The following is a 20,983-nucleotide window of genomic DNA, read 5'->3' as shown; positions in this document are numbered from 1 at the left end:
ATTGATAATATTCAATATGGAGGAGATTCAAAATCATACTAGCAATGTATCAGGGTTAAGCAAGAGTATCAAGATAAATGTGCTAAAAAATGATCTCTAAAGGGTAGGTAAGATCTGCAAAAATAATAGCACATTTGACTTATAACTTGTGGTAGACATCATTTATTGAGGAGAGAATTCTCCCTTGAGTGATTGTTAATCACATTTTGATCTTGAGATGATTGATCCTTGTTTGAAAATGTGGTTCATACTGCTACATTGCTAGTAAGATGACCTTATCCATTGAGGAGTGAATGCTCCCTTGAAATAGGTGTCAACCATTGTATGACCTAAGGGGTTTTTTTGCCTCTAGCGTTGAGATGTGGGGAGTCGCTCTTCAGTTTGAATACAAAATCAATTTTTCCAAAATTTATTTCTTCTTCCTTCTCTTTTATACTCATAAATTTCACTTTGTATTTAGAAAGTAATAAAGCAAAAAAAACAAAGTGTTTCCTCGGCATCGTTATAGAACACGTTCTCAGGCTAAGATCATGGATGAGATGGAGGGACGCAACGAAGAAATGAGAAATGATATCAATCAACTGAAGGAACAAATGGCCCAAATTATAGAGATGTTGCAATCTATACAAGTGAAAAACATGGAAGGGACCCCTCCAGTAGCTAGAGGAAAATCATCAACCTCTCATGCGTATCCACCTGGCTTTACCCCAGCCCCAGCACAACCATTAACTCTACATCTTAACAATCCCGACCAACATGTTGACCCTCTAGAGGTCCAATGGCCACAATATGGCCTTCTGCCCAACTACACACTTCCAACAATCATGGATCCTCCGGATAAGCACCAACCATTGGTGAACCAGCCGCCTAAACAAATGCCACCAACCCAACATGAGGTTCCACCCATGAATGCCACCTCTTACAAACATCAAGTTCCCTACCAAGCCCAAAATTCTAATTTCACTGACCAAGGGAATCCTCACCAAACTTCTGGGGGATATCAACCAACCTCAGGAATTGAGCATGTTCAGTCTAGCAAAAAGTTACAAATGCTAGAAGAGAGGCTAAAGGTTGTGGAAGGAGGTAGCTATGATATCGGTGAAGCTGTCGATCTTTGTTTGGTTTCAGACATAGAGTTCCCCCCAAAGTTCAAAGTTCCTGAATTTGATAAATATAAAGGAACAAGTTGTCCAAAGAATCACATGACCATGTACTGCAGAAAGATGGCAGCGTATGCTCGCAATGATAAGTTGCTTATTCATTGTTTTCAGGATTCTTTAACTGGGGTAGCTTTAAATTGGTATATGCATCTTGAACGGGCCTATATCCGCTCCTGGAAGGATTTAGCTGATGCTTTCCTTAAACAATATAAGTATAATCTTGACATGGTTCCAGATAGGTTTGAACTACGTAACATGTCTAAAAAAGATGGTGAAACGTTTAAGGAATATGCTCAGAGATGGAGAGAAGTGGCAGCACAAGTGGAACCTCCTTTGTCTGATAGAGAATGAGTAGCCCTGTTCATTGATACTTTACAAGCACCGTTCTATGATAAAATGATTGGGAATATTTTATCAAATTTCTCTGATATAGTCATCATCGGGGAAAGGATTGAGAATGGCATGAGGAGTGGGAAGATTGCGGTTAACTCTATTGAAATAGCTGGTTCAAGAAAATTTTCAAATGGTGCAGGAAAGAAAAAAGAAGGAGATACAAATGCAGTGACATTCAACTCCTCTAGGTCACCTAACAACCAACCTCTTTATTTCTATACCCCTCACATGGTCTACCCAAATATCACTAACGTCTCACCACATTCTCAACAACCTATCCATCAAGCTCTACAAGCTTCACCCACAATACCTACCGCACGACCACCTCAATCTACCCAGCCATGGAACCAAAATTCTAACCATGTGAGGTCACAAAATACCCAAGATCGGAAACCAATTGAGTTTGACCCTATCCCTATGTCCTATACTGAGTTGTTCCCTCTCCTACTACAAAATTCACTAGTAGTACGTTGCCCGATGAAGCCCATAGAACCACCATATCCTAGGGGATACGACGTTAATGCCAAATGTGATTATCATGCGGGAGCTATTGGTCACTCCATTGAAAATTGCAGGGCACTAAAAACCAAGGTACAAAGTTTGACTAAGGATGAGTGGTTAAACTTTAAAGAGGACAATCCTAACATTGGGAATAACCCTCTACCAGGTCATGGAGGGCCGACAGTTAATTCTATTGAGGAGAGTAGATGGGGTCCCTCTCAGTGATCTGTGAGAAAGCTTTTGGTGTGATGGGTTTGAGTTTCCAAACTCAATAGCTATTGTTGAGCAAGACTCTTGCGAGAATGAACATGCTAGTCTGGTTCACGCTTGTCCACTGAACGTGGAACTTAACAATTAGGAGATTGTCAAGCTGCCTGTTGGTTTTTAATTCAAATTTTAAGTAATTTTCTTGTAATGTCAGTCTTATTGCTCTGCCCAAGGCTTTAAGATTTATTTCTTTAAATAAGGGCTCATGTTTTTCCTTTTAAATATTAAATAAAATGCATTCATTCTTCTTTCATCTCTTACCCTTTCCTTTCTCCTTAATCTCAAAAAAACATTCACTCATCTTTCACCTTTTACCTCTTCCTTTCTCCTTAATCTTTTTACTCAATCTTATTCTAACTTTAAAGAATGCAAAAAAATGCTCTCAAAAGTGATAATGCTAGTGTTGCATCAAATAATTTTGATTGTGCAGTTAATCAGACTTGTGAGGAAATGGAAAATGATTGCTCTAAATACTAGAGGTATGCTGATAACATCAATGCTTTGCCAACTTTTCTTAATGTTTTCTCACCACCTTGGCCATTTTCAATGTGGGGAATGGATTTTATTCGCCCTATTGAGCTGAAAGTGTCAAATGGACATCGCTTCATTCTAGTTGCTATTGACTATTTCACCAAATGGGTTGAAGCCGCTTCATATGCCCATGTGACTTGAAATGTGGTTGTAAAGTTCATCAAAAGGGAATTAATTTTTCGTTACGGTGTGCCAAACAGAATCATCACTATTAATATAACCAACTTGAACAACAAGATGATGACAGAATTATGTGTTGACTTCAAAATTCAGCACCATAACTCTTCCCCATACCGCCCAAAGATGAACGGGGTAGTTGAAGCAGCAAACAAGAACATCGAGAAGATCATTCAGAAAATGGTGGTGACATACAAAGATTGGGATGAGATGCTTCCATTTGCTTTACATGAGCAACAAACAAGAATATCAAGAGGATCATCAACTGGGGCAACCCCATTTTCCTTAGTTTATGGAATGGAAGCAGTCCTTCCAATCGAGGTTGAAATTCCATCTTTAAGAGTATTGACGGAAGCCAAATTAGAAGAAGCAGAATGGGTCTAAACCCGTTTGGATCAACTAAATCTCATTGAGGAGAAAGGTTGAATGCAATTTTTCATGGCCATTTATACAAAAGAAAAAATGCTCGCTAGATTGAAAACCCGAAAGGGCAATCTAGGCAAAAGTTAGAGCGGCCCGCTAGATTGAAAACTTGAAAGAGCAATCTAGGCAAAAATTAGGGTCAACAAAAAAAGGGGGAAGCTCGCTAGATTGAAAACCCGAAAGGGCGATCTAGGCAAAAATTAGGGTAAAAAAAAAACAAAAAAAGAGTTGGTTAGATTGAAAACCTGAAAAGGAAATCTAAGCAAATTGAAAGCGACATGCTAGGTTAAAAACTCGAAAAAGCAATCTAGCAGATAAGCATCACGCCAAATTTTAAGGTATCAATTGGGGCCAGACACGGTAGAGCAAAACAAATTGGGGCAAATACGTTGAATTATCCTCTCAATTTTATTAGCGAGCAATCAAGGTTATTGAAGTGTAGTACTAGCATTGTTCATCTGGAAAATGTCACTCACATAATAGTTACCTCCTATTGTTACCATTGTACTTATTTTCCATTCTTGTCATACAATGACTTCCTTTATAAACACATTCTTACTCTCTTAAATAAGATTATCCTACCTCTTTATTGCCAATTCTTTTTGCATTTTATGATAATATACTGAAAGGAAATGCATGTTACATCTAAAAAAGGAAATTTCAAGGCATTACAAATTATTTTTATGAGTTTTAAAAGCCACAGTATGCTTGATAATTTCTTGATAAATGTTACAGAGCGCAACCAACAAAATAACTTTCTTTCAACCCATAAGTTCTTACAACAGCTTAAGGGTAACCCAAGGGAATAACCAACTGTCATTCAAGTCAAAGAACGTTCAAAGGCCTTACTCATCCATGATACTTGGCTGTGTGTCACGATGAGGAATTTCTGAAAAATAAAGCAAAAGCAAAATCAAAAAGGAAAATAAACAAAATTTTAAGTCTTGAAAGTTGTGTCTCATAACATTTTGCATCATATCACATTTCATTTGCATCTCTTGCTTCCTAGAACTTATGACGTAGAGTTTTTAGGCTAAGCACCTACTTCACATTTGACTTTCTTTTTAAGCCCAGTATCTGCCTGGCACCAGTTATATTTTTCTTTTAAAGCCCAGTATCTACCTGGCACGAGTTACATTTTTCTTTTGTATAAAGTCCAGTACTTACCTGGCACAAGTTACAATTTCTTTTTATAAGCCCAGTATTTACCTGGCGCGACCCATTGACTAATTCAGCACAAGCATCTGGTCGATCCAATATCAACATTCAATCAACCCAACACCGGCATTTGATTGAATTGGCACCAACAATCGGTTGATACAGCACAAGCATTCGACCACTCCAGCATTAGCATTCAGTCCATCAACATTCAATCAATCCAGCACCAGCATTTGATTGAATTCGCACCAACATTCAATCGATCTAGCACAAGCATTCAATCACTCCATCAAACACAAATATTCGGTTCATCAAGCACAAGCATTCAACTATTTCAGCATAAGCATTCAGTCGATCCAGCACAAGCATTCGGCCATTCCATCAAGCACAAATATTCGGTTGATCAAGCACAAGCATTCAACCACTTCAACATTGGCATTCGGTTGATCAAGCACAAGCATTCAACCCCTCTAGCACAAACATTCAACATTAACATTCGATTGATCCAGCACTAGCACTTGATGATCCCAACACAATATTCTAGCATTGGATTGTTCAAGCAAAAACATTGAATCTTTCAAGAACTTACTCCATCAACAATAGGAGCTATGTCTTGGGTAGTTGGATAAAATTAATTCACATCTTTATTTATTTCTTATCACAAATGATCTAAATCACCTTATTTAGATTATTTAATAAGAAATAAGTAAAGAGGGGCAACTGTGAATAATCAATTTTATCCGGATTCACAAAAACAATGAAATGCACATCTACCATGAAGAGAAGGAATTTCCAAAGTATGGAGGCAACACCCTATGACAACCAGAGAGTTTAAAAAAAAAAAAGTGAAGTAGCCCAGAACGGCCGTTCCAAATTTGGAACGGGCCATTCCAAGTTACAAAAAGACACCACAAACCTAATTGAGAACGAGCTGTTCCGAAATGGGAACGGGCCGTTCCAAGTCAGCAGAAAGGCCTACAACCCTAACCCAGAGCAGGGCGTTTTGATCTTAGAACGGGCAGTTATTTTTTTGGAACGGGCCGTTCCAAATTGGAACGGACCGTTCTAAGTGACTAACAAGGACCTAAATTCCTTATCTGGAACGGGCCGTTCCGATATTCAGAACGGGCCGTTGCGAGTTTAGAACGGGCCATTTTGAATTTAGAACGGGCCGCTCCAGATTCACATTTAACACATAACGTCCATTTTCAGAACGGGCCATTCCGATTTTGGAACGGGCCGTTCTGAGTCAGGTCTGACGTCTATAAATAGACGTCTGGGGCACAGTTTTCAGGACCCGGAAAAATTTCGTCCAGTACTATTCAGAGCTCGAAATTTTTTTCTTTCTTCCCCCTCTCTTTTGTATTTCTTAAAATCTGCGAGACACCTCTGTAGTGTGAAAGGTAGCCAAAAAACACCTTCTTGATCATCATATTCAAAGATTCAACTCATTTGGTATCGTTTCTTCTCTTAATTTATCTTTTTTTTATTTATTATTATTATTATTTTATTTTTGTTTGTTTGTTTATTTATTTTTGTTTATGGTTTGTACATAGTGAATAGGATTTGTTGCCTTTAAGATTATTATTCAAAAAAAATATATTTAATATACGACCAATAATTATGTTAATTGAATAACATTTTTATCTTTAACATTATTAGGTCCTGGGGTTTAATGACTAGTCATTTGCTAGCTTAAACTCTCTTATATGAAATTTCTTTCTAAAGGGTAAAGATCTGTTGCAACCAATAACGTTAATTAAATATCATTTCTATTTTTAACGTTATTGGAGGGATTTATTGATTAGTCATTTGCTAACTTGGATCCTTGTGTAAAATCTATTTCTTTCAATAAAAATATAAACATAATTTTTCTTATGTACACTTATTTTTATGGTTAATGATATTAATTGAGTAGCACTTCTACCCTTTAATATCATGTAAACCATAAAAGTTAATATAATACTTATTCATTGTCCTATGCTTTAAGCATAATTTAGTATCAACAAAAAAAAGTCAATAACATGGATTAAACAGCAATTCTATCTTTCATGTTATTGGAAGGATTTATTAATTAGCCATTTGCTAACCCAAATCCCTATAATTTTCTAATAAAAAAAAAAAAGAGGCATCTCAGATTAAAGAAAATATATCTCACATACGTTTTTTTTGAGGAATAAATTAAATATTTATAAATTTATATAATGTTGCGCAATTAATTAAAGTTACTGTTTTTACAGGCGTTGTAGGGTGCTAATACCTTCCTTACACGTAATCGACTCTCGAACCCAACTTTAATTTTAAAGATTATCCTTTAAAGGGTTTTCCAATGTTTTTCCCTTAAATTAAAATATTGGTGGCGACTCCATTAAAAAATAAAGGTTAGCGTCATCCCGTCGTGATCCCGGTTACGACATTTATTATCTATCATTCCCTTCTATTCCTTCCCGTCTCTCAAACAAAGAATTAGAGTACATTTTTCGACCAACTGTTACTATGATATTTAGTTACTCATTGAGAATAAATAATTATTTATACACTCATTAAATACAAATAATTTATAGAGGAGAGACGTCCCTAGCAATAACAATTACATATTAAGGATAAGCAAAAATATTCCCATAATAAATTAGTTATACAAGAGATATGGCACATGAAGAGATAATAGCTAGTTAATCCAAAACCTTAAGAATAAGAGATAAGAAATATAGAAAAACAAGTAAGGTAAAACAACAATATAATAGACATCTTAAACAAATATAACTAAAATTTTATCAGTACTCTTAAATGTTCTCCCATGATAGAAATATCATTGTATTGAGTGACACAATACTGAAACTAATTTTGATGAACAAAAAATGTTTTATTTTATTTTTTAATTATGTAGAAAAATATTTATTTTTTTAGACCGGTATATTTGTAAAAGTAAAACAGTATAAAAACTAAAACAATTACACTTTGCTTGAATAAGATATTCGGTTTATATTGACAATACGTGGAGGACTCAAGTAATTAGAATTTATAATTATGACTAATTATTAGTGATAATAAAAGGGAAGTAAAAGGATAATACAAGTACTTGGAAGAGATTATTTTGGATGATAATTCGAAAGAAGAAGGTGGTTATTTGAAACAATCATAATCATGACCCTCACACTAAAGAGAAAAATTCATGTGAGGAACAGTTGAAATGTGAAAAAGTTGGAAGCACAAGTCCAAAGATGTGACCATTGGTAGAGCCAAAGGGTAGAATTTAGCAGCATGCATAAATTGATGGGCTATTTATCTCATTCTCATCCATCGTGGTGTGGAAAATTGTGACATCATAGAAGGTCTATGTTAATTAAATGTGATCGTCTATTTGTGATTGAGTTTCCTTTATTGCATTGAAAAGTAAAAACACTATGCAATGCATTATTGAGATTTGTCGTATGCCACCATTCTTCTAGAAGCATTGCTGTCATGTGACCACCGCCCAATTTTCATATTTATTTTATCCATGCCATCATCCACGTCTCCATGCATTCTTTCAATAAATAAATCAAATCTCTTTCTTATATTATTATTAAATTTAGTAATAAACTATACCATCATAAATAAAATAGAAATTAGTTGTCTATACTTTATAATTTTTTTTTTAATTTTTTAAATATAATTTACACAATATCCTAAAATTCACGGTGAAAAGACTAATACGCGTTACCCATATTTTTAGTTACTTTACACTTATAGTCATCTATACTTTAACTTTTTCTTTTTTTGAAATATAAACTCTATACATGAAAGACAATGAAGCTAATAGCGTAATAATTCATCTAGATCTTTTTTCTTTTTAATTCAGCTATATCTCAACGTTAGGCGAATGCAGCCAATGCAAACGCAAGGTGTGATTTTTACTTTAGAAATGAATGAATTATTTTAATATACTAACCAAATAAATAAAATAATTGTTGATTGAAGCTGTTTATGCTTTTATATACAGACCTGGAAGTTGGAACTTACTTTAGTCGTTTAACTTAGGAAGATGGCCTAAGGATAAAAGGTAGCGATAAATAGAATAATCGGAGTACGTAACAATTATTATAGTATGGCAATTGAATGAATTGATGTAACTAATAACCGTCCAGGGTGTTATTATATTCATATAAAATTGTTTATATAATACCAACATTAATATTAATATATTTAATAAAGCAATAATGTTAGAAGTGACGGATCCAGAAAATTTATTAAGTGGGGTAATAAAATATTCTGTATCATTTTTATTAAAAAAAATTAATAATTTTTTGAAAAATATGTTTTTGTGGTAAAAAGATTAAAATATCTTATTTTAATAAATTAAATTGTCTCATGAGATTTTTGTTTTTTTTTGTTTTTATCTGAGATTATAATTAAGTATCACTTTATAATTTTATGTGACTTATTTAATATTAGAGGAATAAAATGGTAAAAATTAATAAAATAAAAATAATAAAATTATCAATTTGTTTTCTTTATGTATTTTTTAAATTTCTAAACTCATTTAAAATAGAAATATTTTATGAGTGCTATGTCTACTTTTTTTTATAGGAGTAAATGTCTTTATTTAAATATGTTTAAGTTAAAAAAAAATTGTGACAATTACTCTCATTCCTCTTAATTTAGATCCTCTCCTACCAACATAATACACATATACATGACCAAAGAATTAAAAAATAAAATAAAAAATAAAAAATAATCAACATTAGTAAACTAAACAATGACACATTTAATGAGTAAAGAAGTAATAAATCTTTTAGTAAAAAAAATATAGTATATAATAATAAAAAATAAGAAGGGATTGATAGACGGACTCCATTAAATAATTCATATTCTATGACAAGTATTTATCCAATTAATTAAAAGTATTTAATATATAGATCAAATTTATAATTTTTTTAAAAAAAAATAAAAATTATTCGATATTGTATTTTATTAATTTAAATTGATGGATAATTATAAAAAAAAAATATTTTATATGTTAGGTCGAATCTATCTAATGAAATATCATATATTTTTTATTTTTTTTAAAAATTTATAAACTTAATTTATACATTAAAAACTGTTAATTTAACAGTTAAATTTTTAAAATTTTGATATAAAATAGAGTAGATTTATCAAGACTTACTTTTAGATTAAATAAAATTTTTTCATAAAAAATTAAGATAATTTTATCATAAAATAAAAGTAATTAAACAAAAATAAAATATTAACATATTTTATTATATTAAATATAATAAGATAATTAAAATATATTTAATAATATATATTTTATAAAATAATTAATATTTTACATAAAAAAACATAAACAAAATTTTAGTGGGGCAACTGCCCCAGTACGTTCAACGTAGATCTGTCATTTGTATATGTGCAGGTAAGACAGTTTGCGGAGACGAGTAATTTAAACCGTTCAATGTATTATTATTAGACGTGAGCTATTTATTGAATAATTATCTTTACAGCTTTCGTATTTTATTTAATATGAAGTTTTCACTTTTTTGTACTTAATTTTCATATAATAATTAACCTTGATGATAAAACGGTAACATATATTTCTAACATAAAGTAAAGTAATACAAATAATAATTAATCCCCACTAACTATATATTTTCCCCACAAATTTTCCCAATCGTAACATTTGAACGTTCACACAACACCTTAACAAGTAAATCCAAAATGGAATAAAATTACCAATTCGAGAGAAGAGATACTCAGATACTCGGTAGAATTTGTTACTTGTTAGCCAAAATAAGGTAAAATATTGTTAAAAAAAAAGATTAAAAAAGACTAATAATAAATTTTGAAGTTAAAATATTGTTGAAGATTTTTTAATTTTAATAGACAAACTAATTAAATGGAAATATTGTTAGAAATATTATATTTTGTTTACTTAGAAGTTAAAGAAAAGGAGGGGAAATAAGTGGAAAATAGTAATAAGGCAGTGTCCACTGTAAAGTCTCAAGTGCGTGAAAAGAAAAAGTCACTAAAAACAGTCTAATGTAGAGATGCTAATTCCAATAGCTCTTTGTGTTCATCTGATACGTAAGATTTCACCTTCATAGTGGGTTTCCCATCACTTCCTGGAGACATACACTTCACCCCAATCACAGTAACCAAACCTGCACACACCACACAATTTTTTTTCTTCTTAATCCTGTGTCAAGAATAATCTTCACAATCAAAGCTAACTTCATTAAAAAAAATAATAATAAAAAACTGAGTTACTATTACCCTTCAACCAAAAGTTATCAATACAGAATAATAGTTGTTACAAGAGACAAGTAATGAACAACCTAGTCTAGTCAACAGTGGCTGTGAAGTCTGAATGATTAGGTCAAATATCCAAATTCAGCAAGTGATAGAACATTATAATTTTACTTACCTTCGTGTACGCGACCATAAATCGGTCTTTCTCCTTTCCAGTACTCCAATGGCCTTGTCCTCATCCTGGTGCTTCTCCTTAATCCAGACGTCCATGATGTACTGGCAGCTGGGAACAAAGAAATATTATTTCACAACAAGAGGGATTCTTGGAAATAAATGGATGAGATAAATCACAAATAAAAACCTGCAAGGCTCTGCCTTTTTAAAGGCTTTTTATCCTTCGAAACTCTCTGGGAACGTGATTTAACTCTCTTTTGTCCATTAACAGGTACCATAGAACGGTCAGCCTTTTCCTATATCAGAAGAATGGAGATAGTGACATGAGTAGTTTAAAGATTTGAGAGATGTAGAAAAATGAAATGGGCAAATCTAGTAACCTGTAAACAATGTTCTGGATCATCTGATCTTCTGGTGTGTTTATCCATAGCATTGGCTTGAAATTCAGCAGGATTTGATTGATCAACTAATGCATACCACCAGAGTTAGCGTCATCGAAGGTACATTAATGCTAATTCAAAGCCAGATTCTTTACTGATTTCAGATCAAAGGGCAACTTATGCAGAGAGTTCAGGATCTAGTTATTATCGAGCTATTCCGTAACTAAACTTTGTTTTGGCATAGCTCTTTCCGGCTCTGCTCTCGTTAAAGTAGAAGTTCCTCCAAATAGCCTTTATAGAAGTGCTATTTTTCAGGGGTTTTGTTGATTTAAAAATAAACTACATTCAATTTTTATATTTTCAAAATTGTGTTCATCCTGGCTTCTCCTCTAAACAGCTTCGATTAAGGAGAAGATAAAATAAAGAAAAGAAAGGTTAAACACCATCTTAGAGTAGCCTTATTTTGCATGTTAGTGAAATTCTAATGTTGGTTCTGTCCACAAATCTATTACATTTACATCAAAAGAAGGGAATCAAATTTATTTACAGATGATCAAAGGCAAATGTACTCTAAGCAGGAACATGATGTCATATCAGCTACTAAGCTCACAATATAGCTTCAGCCTTCAGGTTAGAAGCATAAATGCATGTAGAAAATTTACTCAGTGCTGCAAGCTCAAAGAATTCTGAAATTGTAAATAAAATTCCTAACAAAATTGAAATAAAGAAGCTTTGAAAGCACACAAAAAATGGGATTCCCCCCCGCCAATAAGGGATGAATTAAGTTTATGCTTCTCAGTTCTCAACCTACCCAACTGCTGAAAAGAAAGTATACAGTGCACTTCAAGTGAATTGATTAAATTAATATGGCAATATCATGAGCGGACAAGCAGTTAACAAAATATTTAAGTGTAGAATACTTGTATTAGTGGAGCATCTTAGAGAGATGATTCAGTGTTAACCAGGAATTAAGCAGACATTGATTTAGTGTTTAGGCATTCTGCTTTCAGTTACTTGTATTCTGGATATATCCAAGAATCAGATTAGTATACCTAGTGGATTCACCACGTTGAGATTCGTATCATCTGTAGGGATAGAAGCCGTCAATGTCTGCATATTTTCTGCCTGCATCAATCAAACAAAAATTAATCCAGATTTTCAGAGCTAAACCTTTGCCAACAACTATTAATTATGACACATATTCAAATGAAACATACTTTGTCCTCAGATTGACAAGATTCATTTGCCTCAATATTCAACCCATCTTCGGTGTCATCCATATCCCTTTCACCCAGACCACTACCTCCAGCATCAACATCCATGTCGACATGAGGTTCATTTGACTCGATATTAGCATCAAATTCCCTTGAATTATCCACCACGGACTTTTGAGAAGTACTGGTTGAATGTCTGACAGTGTCCTCAGCCAAACTTGTCCCATCAGCGGCAATTATATCTTCGACTGAAGGCACATTTAGCTTATTTGATGACTTCCCATAATTGTCTTCCTTGGAGATTTCAGAAGTGTGGGTGCAGTTTATGTCTGTGTCCAAATCAGTACTTGTCTTACCAACAGCAGAAACATCTTTAATCATGTGTGCCTCAATATTCAACCTTTCCTCAGTGTCGTCCATAACCCTTTCACCTGTACCACTGCCTCCAACATCGACATCCATGTCAACACCAGGTCCAGCTGAGTCATTATTAGCATCAAGACTTGGTTCCCTTGAATTATCCACCATTGACTTTTGAGAAGTACTGCTAGAATTTCTGATGGTGTCATCAGCCAAACTTGTCTCACCAACTGCAATTATATTTTCAGTACAGGGAACATTCAGTTTATTTGATGACTTCCCATTGTCTTCCTTGGAAATTTCAGAAGTGTTGGGGCAACGTCCATCTATGTCCAAAACTGTACTTGCCTTACCAACATCAATAATATCTTCAATCATGTGTGCATTCATTTCATTTGACGGCTTCCCAGAACCAACAAGATTGAGCTCCGGCTCTTTATTAAGAGCTGGAGAACAATTTTTGCCAGATAAATGATAAACTTCTTGAACTGAAAAGGGATCCACTGATTGCCTAGACCGTGAAATGTGCTTCTGCAATGTTGACAATGAAGCAAATGGACTTCTCGGAGGGGTGGGTGAATCTAACTGCTGCACAGGGCACTGTACAGCCTTTACCAGAGGTGTTCTATTTTTTAGTCCTTTCAAGAAATTATCTATATCGGATAAAGCCTTCCTGGGCTTTGATTTGTTCCCTCGCAAAGATTTCATTTCAATCACTGGGTTGTCTGGGAAATCTGGAAGAGAAAATTTCTCTAAAGCAATCGGTTTGATCTGTAATCTCTCCTGCAAAATTTTAATTGCCCTGTCCCCCTCTAGGTCTTCAGGATTGCAACTAAGCAATTCATTCAATAATTCATCAAGCTTGTTCTCTTCAGTAGCAGATGAATCTGCACCAAAATACATAATCAGAATGTTCAAATTTATGAAAAATGAGCGAGTAAAAGCGTACTGATGTCTGATATTACGAGGAAAAGAACACGAGGATAAATGGAAGAATGTCAACTTGAAACCTGCCAGCACACCCATATAGAAGAATAGATTAACACTCACTCACCCTTCACTTCATTTTCAGAAGATGTGTTACAAGCTACACCTTTGTCAATGTTCTCGGCCACAGGATCAAGACTCTGAGATCCAAGTGTCTCTTGAGAGGACAGAACATCATCAGAGGCTTCTCTTGATACCTATGCCTGTATTTGAGAGAACTGACCCATATAACATTAAGACCAATTAGTTAAACAACAGAACATAAAAATGACAAACATCACAAACAAGGCAACCTAAACAGATTATCAGAGTATCATGAAGGTACATTCGATTACTCCCCAAAAGCCCCGGTCGGCGTTGCCGCGGTCTAGTGGATGCATTATCCTGATCTGACTCAAACGAGGCATCACCCAGCTGCTTCTTAATCTCCCTTTTTGCATCTACCCATAGACAAGAACAAGCCACAGGGATGTCATTGTCACCCACATGAAGAGAAATGAGAATCAAACAGTAACTTACTTTCGTATCGTTCATGCGCCAAGAAGAATTGTTTATAATCTTTCAAGCTATCAAGGTCAGGAGGCGGCAACAAACTCTCCACAGAGGGCCTGTCAGAAAAACCCAATTCAGCACAAGAAAAAGAGGATTCACAGAGAGAATGTTAATTATAACTTAAAATCATTACTTTTTAGTTGGTTTCATAGAGAAACGTGGTATTTTTAGCCCTAATCCGGGTCTCCGTTGTCGAAGAAATTCTCTATACCCTTCAGGATCATTTGTCTTCTGAGAATCTTCAGAGTTGAAAAGTTTAGGGTTAGCATCCACGATGGACTTGGTCAAGAAGAAATGAGAATAACTTACTTTGCAATCGTTCATACGCCAAGAAGAATTGTTCATAATCTTTCAAGTTATCAAGGTCAAGACTCTCCACAGAGGGCCTGTCAGAAAAACCCAATTCAGCACAAGAAAAAGGGGATTCACAGAGAGAATGTTAATTATAACTTAAAATCATTACTTTTCAGTTGGTTTCATAGAGAAACGTGGTCGTTTTAGCCCTAATCCGGGTCTCGGACGAAATTCCCCATCCTCTTGGGCATCATTTGTCTTCTGAGAATCTTCAGAGTTGAAAAATTTAGGGTTAGCATCCAGGATGGACTTGGCCTGCTGCAGGAGTTTCGCGGGACTTCGCAAGGCCTGTGGAAGCAGAATGCTAAAATTAAAGCTGAACAAAACTGAAATTACTTGTAATAATTAATATAATAAATAATGTTGATTAATTACCATGGAGCGGAGGTGGGTGTGGATGGTGTGAAGATCTTGGTCGGTGTTGTAGGGTGTGGAGGGTAAGGGAAAGGGAAAGAGGGAAAGTCCCCAATAGTTGGCGAGAGGATCAACTAATGCTGCATCACCTTCTTTCTCCATTTACGTTCATAATTGTTTCAGAATCAAACCAAACCCTAGATAACACTTTTCCTCTTTCAATTCAAAAATTCAAAACAAATAAACTCAGCGGGAGCTGCTCCCTCCTTCCTTCGGACTCATTGGCCCAACTAAGGTTGGGTTAGCCCAAAATTATTTTTATTTTATTTTAAAATATTAAATTTAATTCATAAATAAAAAATAAATAGAAAGCGTGGACGGCAGGATTCGAACCTGCGCGGGCAGAGCCCACATGATTTCTAGTCATGCCCGATAACCACTCCGGCACGTCCACCATCATGTCAATTGTTTCAAAATTCTTTAACCCTTTTCTTTCATACAAGAACCAAACCGTGGTTCCTGCACCGCACAGGAAGCAAACGGAATAGTTTCGTAAGAATCGTAACAAAAGCAGCAGTAAAGTAAGAGCAACAAAAAAAGAGTTTCTTTTTTATTAATTTCATATAATGTTATTCGTCTCGAAAGGCAAACCCTACACAACCCTTAAATTCTCTTGCATGTGTCTCTGTTCATTCAACAAGTTTCGGATCAGTTTACGAATTTCATATTGGACCCAAATGCAGGTTTTCTTCACTGAATCTTGGGCATTTTTCAAATTTGGTTCTTTGGCACCCTCTACTTAGTTCTCACCATGTCTGATACCAAAAGAAGTGCTAAAAACAACGGTTCCAAGCGGAACCTGCCATCATGGACGAGTTCAAAGGAGAACGAGGGCGAAAACAGTTCAAAGAAACTGTCTTTGGATGGCAAAGGCGAGAAATGCAGTGAAGGTGACATACCCAAGAAACCTTCTGCCTCAAGTTTGGAATCTAAAAGCTTCAACAAGCTTCTGGTACTTGGTTAATTAGGAACAATCAAGCTTATGCTTTTGCTTGCGTTGTTGATGTTGAATGTTGGTTGAGTTCATAAATTTAATTTAACTGGTTTGTGGACAGGAAGGGGTGGTTTTTGTGCTTTCAGGGTTTGTGAATCCGGAGAGGGGCATGCTGAGATCACGAGCAATGGAAATGGGTGCAGAATATCAGCCTGATTGGAACTCTGATTGCACTCTCTTGGTTTGTGCTTTTCCAAATACCCCCAAGTTTAGACAAGTTGAAGCTGATTGTGGAACCATTGTGTCCAAGGTTGTCCTTTTTTCCTTGTTTTGTTTACATGTGAATGTGAATGTGAATGGTCTCTCTTTCTTTCTATTCATTAAAAGACTGCTTATATTTAATTCTATGTTCTTCTTGGTGTCAATTTTATAATTCCGTAGTTTATAAAAATAGTTAAGATATCAAATGTTGATTCAGGATTATTGATGAGCTCATTGAATTAAAAGTAAAACTATTATCTTAATGGTCAAGAAAGTACATGAGCATCATAGTGTTCAAAGTTATTTTTCTTTGTTCAAGTGGAATAATTATCTTTGTAAATCTTTTTCTTTGTTCGTGTGGAATAATAATCTTTGTTTGATCGTTTAGCTCCACATTGTTAATCTTTTTCTTGACTTTTGGTGGTTCTTAGACTCCGTTTCAGTACTTGAACATTATAGGCATTTCTTTGCCGTGAATGTATGAATGGAAGTTTTATGTAATTTGCTAATTGAAGCATTTGCTAATGAGATGTTATTACATAATCCAATCCATGCCTTTTCTTTTTTGCTAGTCTTGGTAGTGTTAATTTTTCGTAATTGTTAAATATCAATGGGTATCAAACTTTAACACATTTTTATTTTGGTTGGGAAATTTCTAATCATGCTATGCAGATTCTGGGTTGTATCTGTATGATTTTCTAAATATTTTGTGGGTTATAGTCTTATCTGATATTACATGATGTATAATTTATTTTCTTCATTTTGGGAATTAGGATTGGATACTAGAGTGTTACACCCAGAGGGAGCTGGTTGAAATTGACAATTACCTTTTACATGCTGGAAAACCATGGCGTAAAGTTAACGGATCATGTGAAGCCGATGAAGGTATATAAGTAGCTATATACTTGTATAGAGGGCAGGACCTGAAGTTAGAGAGCTTCTTTTGACATATAATGAGCGCTATACTGATCGCCAGATGCATCTTGTTTTTATATCTTTACTCTCCTTTTCTAGAAAAGTAAGTAGAAAAAAAAATGTTTTGGAATAAAATTGTAATTTCACAGGATATGTAACTAATATCTATTGACTATTTAAATGATATTTTCTGGATTTAATTATTGCTGAAAATTCTCGAAAGTCAAAAAGCTTCTTTTTGGTTTTTTTAAAGTCATTCTTGCATCCATTCTGTTCGCTGGAAATACACACATTGCACACATAGGTGCTACAATGTAATGATGAAAGTCATGATGCTAGTAGTCTGTAAGTGTTATACCGTATGTCCTTATGAGGTGGTTCTTGTCAATCTCCTACCTCCATACCATTATCTCCAGCTAATTTCACATCTAACTTATGCTTCTTGTGAACCCTGTTGGTGAGTGCAGATAAAAAACCATCTGTACCCAAAAAATCACCAAAGCATGTGGAAAGAGAACAGCCTACTAAGTCAACTGCCTCCATTAAATCAAAGGTAAAGACTGACAAGATGTTTTATACATTACAATACTTGATTTGAGAATAATAGTTTGAATAATAACCTTTATTTTATCTGCAAATTATTACATCTGTTATAGAGTATAGACATTTATGTTTGCTGCATCTTCCAGGGAAAAGACGCTGATGTAGCTAGGAAGTGCTTTGAGCCTTCCGAAGTGAAGAAGTGGGCCATTGAAGATTTGAATAAAACAATTCAGTGGCTGGAAAGTCAAGAAGAAAAGGTTATCAGCTTCCATTTCCATATAAAGTCTGCTTTTGTTCATTCTAGATGTTATGATTTTCTTATTTGCATTCAGAACCTGCATAGAATCAGACTAAAGTGCAAAAAAGAGGTTTGCATTGGAACCAAATTCATTTGTTTGAAATGCATAGTATTTCACTACCTAATCACTCACAATGGCGAATGCTTGATGGATGTAGCTATCTGTTGTTCCCGCTTAATTGTGCTTAAGGTTGAGAGTTATATCCTATATGAATCTAAATTTTATGTTACCATTTCAGCCAGATCCAAGTGAGATGACCAAAATAGCTGCAGAGGGGATTCTAACTTGTTTGCAAGATGCAATATGTTCTCTAGAGGAAAAACGGGTAATGTACACACAAAATTGTTTATCACTTTTATTAGTTTGAAAGCAATTTTTCTGATATTTTCTTTCCCTGGGGGATGCTGGCATAGGTAAAATTTTCTTTGTTTAAATTCTGTGTCAGAATAAATAGAGTATCATATTGATAGATAAAGAGCAGACTTTTGTTATCATTTAAAATTCAATTGAATTTACTTTCTAAACACGTAAGGCAAGGATCGCTGGTAGTACAATATTTAGAGCTTATTTTAAATACAATTTGTTTTTATTTAAGTATTCATCATATTTTTGTGTATCATGAAGTCAGTTAACTGGAATATGCAACATGCCACAAACAAGTCAAAAAATTTCTTGCATGAACACCAACGGTACTTGGTATTTTCTATTTCCTAATCCTTTGCATCCCAACATTTTTCTTGGTGCTACTAAGATTTCTCTGCAACCTTTGTACTTATTTTTATGATCCCAGGTTCAACGTGTAGTACCTAACATTGCTGACCAATTTCACTTAGATAGGAATTGGCTGATCAATTGATTGATTCGTCAGCAGTAGCACACTAACAGTTTGCACATGTCTATATTAATACCTTCTGAGCCACTAACAGTTTGCGCTTAGACTTGTTGAATTGCTTGTCTAGTTCAATACTTTAATTTTTATAGCTTTCTATTATATTTGGCCTCACACAGTTGTCAAAATCCGGTGCCATAGTCGATACTCTTACTTCTAGTTTCAGCATGTTGCCTTCATTGTATCGATAAAATCAAATATATGATTTCACAGCTGATGGTGTTTATCTTATTATCTTTAACCAGGACATCCGCAAAGGAACTGAGGACTGGAAGTTCTTACCTCGTGTTGTTGAGGAGCTTGCAAAGTTGGATGTGGTAAGAAATAACAAGAACACATTGTCAAAGGAAGATCTTCACAGACAAGCTTTGGATTGTAAAAGTATTTATGAAGAGGAGCTAAATAGTTTCGATCATGAAAGGAAAGAGAATTCAAAGGTAAATAAAGAACAGAGGAGCAAAACTGGAAGAACAAATGGCATGTCTTCTGGTGCAGTTGAGTATGATAGTGATGAGACAATTGAGATGACAGAACAAGAAATTGACCTTGCATATAAGACTTTGTCCTCTAACATCTGCCACTTGTGAATGCTCATTGAACTTGTTTCTTTAGTTAGGGATGAAAAGGAGTTGTTTTGGTTTTCCTAGTTTTTTCATTGGATATCTTACCGTCTCCTTTGGAAAGTGCCTAACTCACTCACAAGGTTTGTTGTTAGCCTTACTATTATAAAAATATTTTTTATATTATTACTGATATATTTCTTTCCACTATTTTTTTATTCATCCAATCAAGCGAAGAAAAATCCTTCCATTTCCTTCTCTTTTTCTTATATTTTTAACATTCTTATTTCATTCTTTTATATTCATTCCTTCCTAATTCACTCTAAAGCCAAGCAAATACATTAAAGTTTGAATTGTGTTTGTGAAATATGAGAAGTTGAGTTTAATTCATGTTGTGATTTTTTATTGGTAGGTTATTCATGAGTATCAGTAATTTTTTTAACTGTTTTTTTAGTATTATAGCATGTTGCGACTTTGAATTCAATTGAATCGCCAAGCAAATACAAGATTGATGTCATTTAAGTAAAATTAGAGTTGGCTTAACAATAAAAATAAAACCTCATTTGTGTTTATGTTCACATAAATATTCTTTTAGCTCAATGTTATATCACCAGTTCACCAATCTTATTTATTGCTTGTGTGCACAACTCTCTTGTAGCATGAATCTGTTTTGCCGAACAAAAATCCCTTACTTTTGGTTAAGTTTTAAATAATTCATTATAATTTAACACTTTACTAACCTAATTCATGATTTCTTTTCATTCCCAGATACTACTCGAATTGTATAGTTTATTGCCTAATCTATTTACTCCGTGTAAAACTAATGACCTGATAGAATACGTGTTACATTTTATATTTTTTTCATGCTTAAAATATTAACTTGATTTTATTTTTTTTCCCTTGTTTATACTATATTTAGTCCTAATTATAGGTGAAACTTGATTTTTTCTTTGTCCTAATCATAAATAATAATCGTTAGTTTTTAAAGTTATTCAAGATTAAGTTTTTTTTTTATATTTTTAAATTTACTATTAACTTTATTTCTTGCACATTCATTTATAACTAAAATTAAATATAACAATCATTTAAAGTAAAATGTTATATTTTAAAAAAATAAATAAATTTGTGGTTAAATTAATTAAAATTAATTATATTAATTATTTGTTTGCTCTTGATAATTTGTCTTGAATTATTTATAATTAAAACTGAAGGTTGTATTTGTTTCATTTTCTATCCATTTTGTTTCATTTTTATCCATTTTTTTTCATTGAATTGACATAAATGGGGGAAATTGAATAAATAAAAAAACATA

The 20,983-nt window shown here is 33.9% G+C and overlaps 3 protein-coding genes and 1 non-coding gene across 7 annotated transcripts; 2 read left to right on the top strand and 2 right to left on the bottom strand.

Annotated features, from left to right (window-relative positions):
• Nucleotides 1–2,876: 2,876 nt before the first annotated feature.
• Nucleotides 2,877–3,413, top strand: LOC145952541 (uncharacterized). The gene is made up of 2 exons (XM_083064928.1): nt 2,877–2,984; nt 3,126–3,413. Exons 1-2 carry the CDS (start codon nt 2,877–2,879, stop codon nt 3,411–3,413), a joined length of 396 nt encoding a protein of 131 aa, XP_082921054.1.
• Nucleotides 3,414–10,540: 7,127 nt separating this feature from the next.
• On the bottom strand, nt 10,541–15,498 carry LOC109790635 (centromere protein C-like). Its single transcript, XM_083064927.1, is given in 14 exon segments — nt 10,541–10,747; nt 11,011–11,118; nt 11,197–11,305; nt 11,390–11,475; nt 12,442–12,514; nt 12,607–13,850; nt 14,018–14,128; nt 14,131–14,168; nt 14,276–14,390; nt 14,470–14,558; nt 14,636–14,741; nt 14,812–14,888; nt 14,966–15,144; nt 15,232–15,498. Coding segments are annotated over 14 exon segments (2,601 nt in total). The 5' UTR covers nt 15,373–15,498; the 3' UTR covers nt 10,541–10,622.
• On the top strand, nt 11,375–19,866 carry LOC145949335 (DNA-repair protein XRCC1). Of its 4 annotated transcripts, none has more exons than XM_083066000.1 (8): nt 11,375–11,509; nt 15,954–16,222; nt 16,326–16,550; nt 17,239–17,350; nt 17,848–17,933; nt 18,070–18,180; nt 18,461–18,547; nt 19,357–19,866. In XM_083066000.1, exons 2-8 carry the CDS (start codon nt 16,022–16,024, stop codon nt 19,696–19,698), a joined length of 1,164 nt encoding a protein of 387 aa, XP_082922126.1. In that variant the 5' UTR covers nt 11,375–11,509; nt 15,954–16,021; the 3' UTR covers nt 19,699–19,866. The 4 variants fall into 4 exon arrangements, with proteins under 4 accessions (XP_082922126.1, XP_082922124.1, XP_082922125.1 ...); XM_083065998.1 differs by lacking the exon at nt 11,375–11,509 and adding an exon at nt 15,635–15,791; XM_083065999.1 differs by lacking the exon at nt 11,375–11,509 and adding an exon at nt 15,635–15,855.
• Nucleotides 15,583–15,664, bottom strand: TRNAS-AGA (transfer RNA serine (anticodon AGA)). The gene has a single exon. It is a non-coding gene; the product is annotated as a tRNA-Ser (tRNA).
• Nucleotides 19,867–20,983: the final 1,117 nt, after the last annotated feature.

The sequence above is a fragment of the Cajanus cajan genome, chromosome 10, assembly GCF_000230855.2.
Source record: "Cajanus cajan strain Asha chromosome 10, NIPB_CcT2T_4, whole genome shotgun sequence".
Classification (NCBI taxonomy): Eukaryota; Viridiplantae; Streptophyta; class Magnoliopsida; order Fabales; family Fabaceae; genus Cajanus; species Cajanus cajan.
The sequence above is the reverse complement of the archived record's forward strand: the minus strand, read 5'-3'. Positions and strand labels throughout refer to the sequence as shown.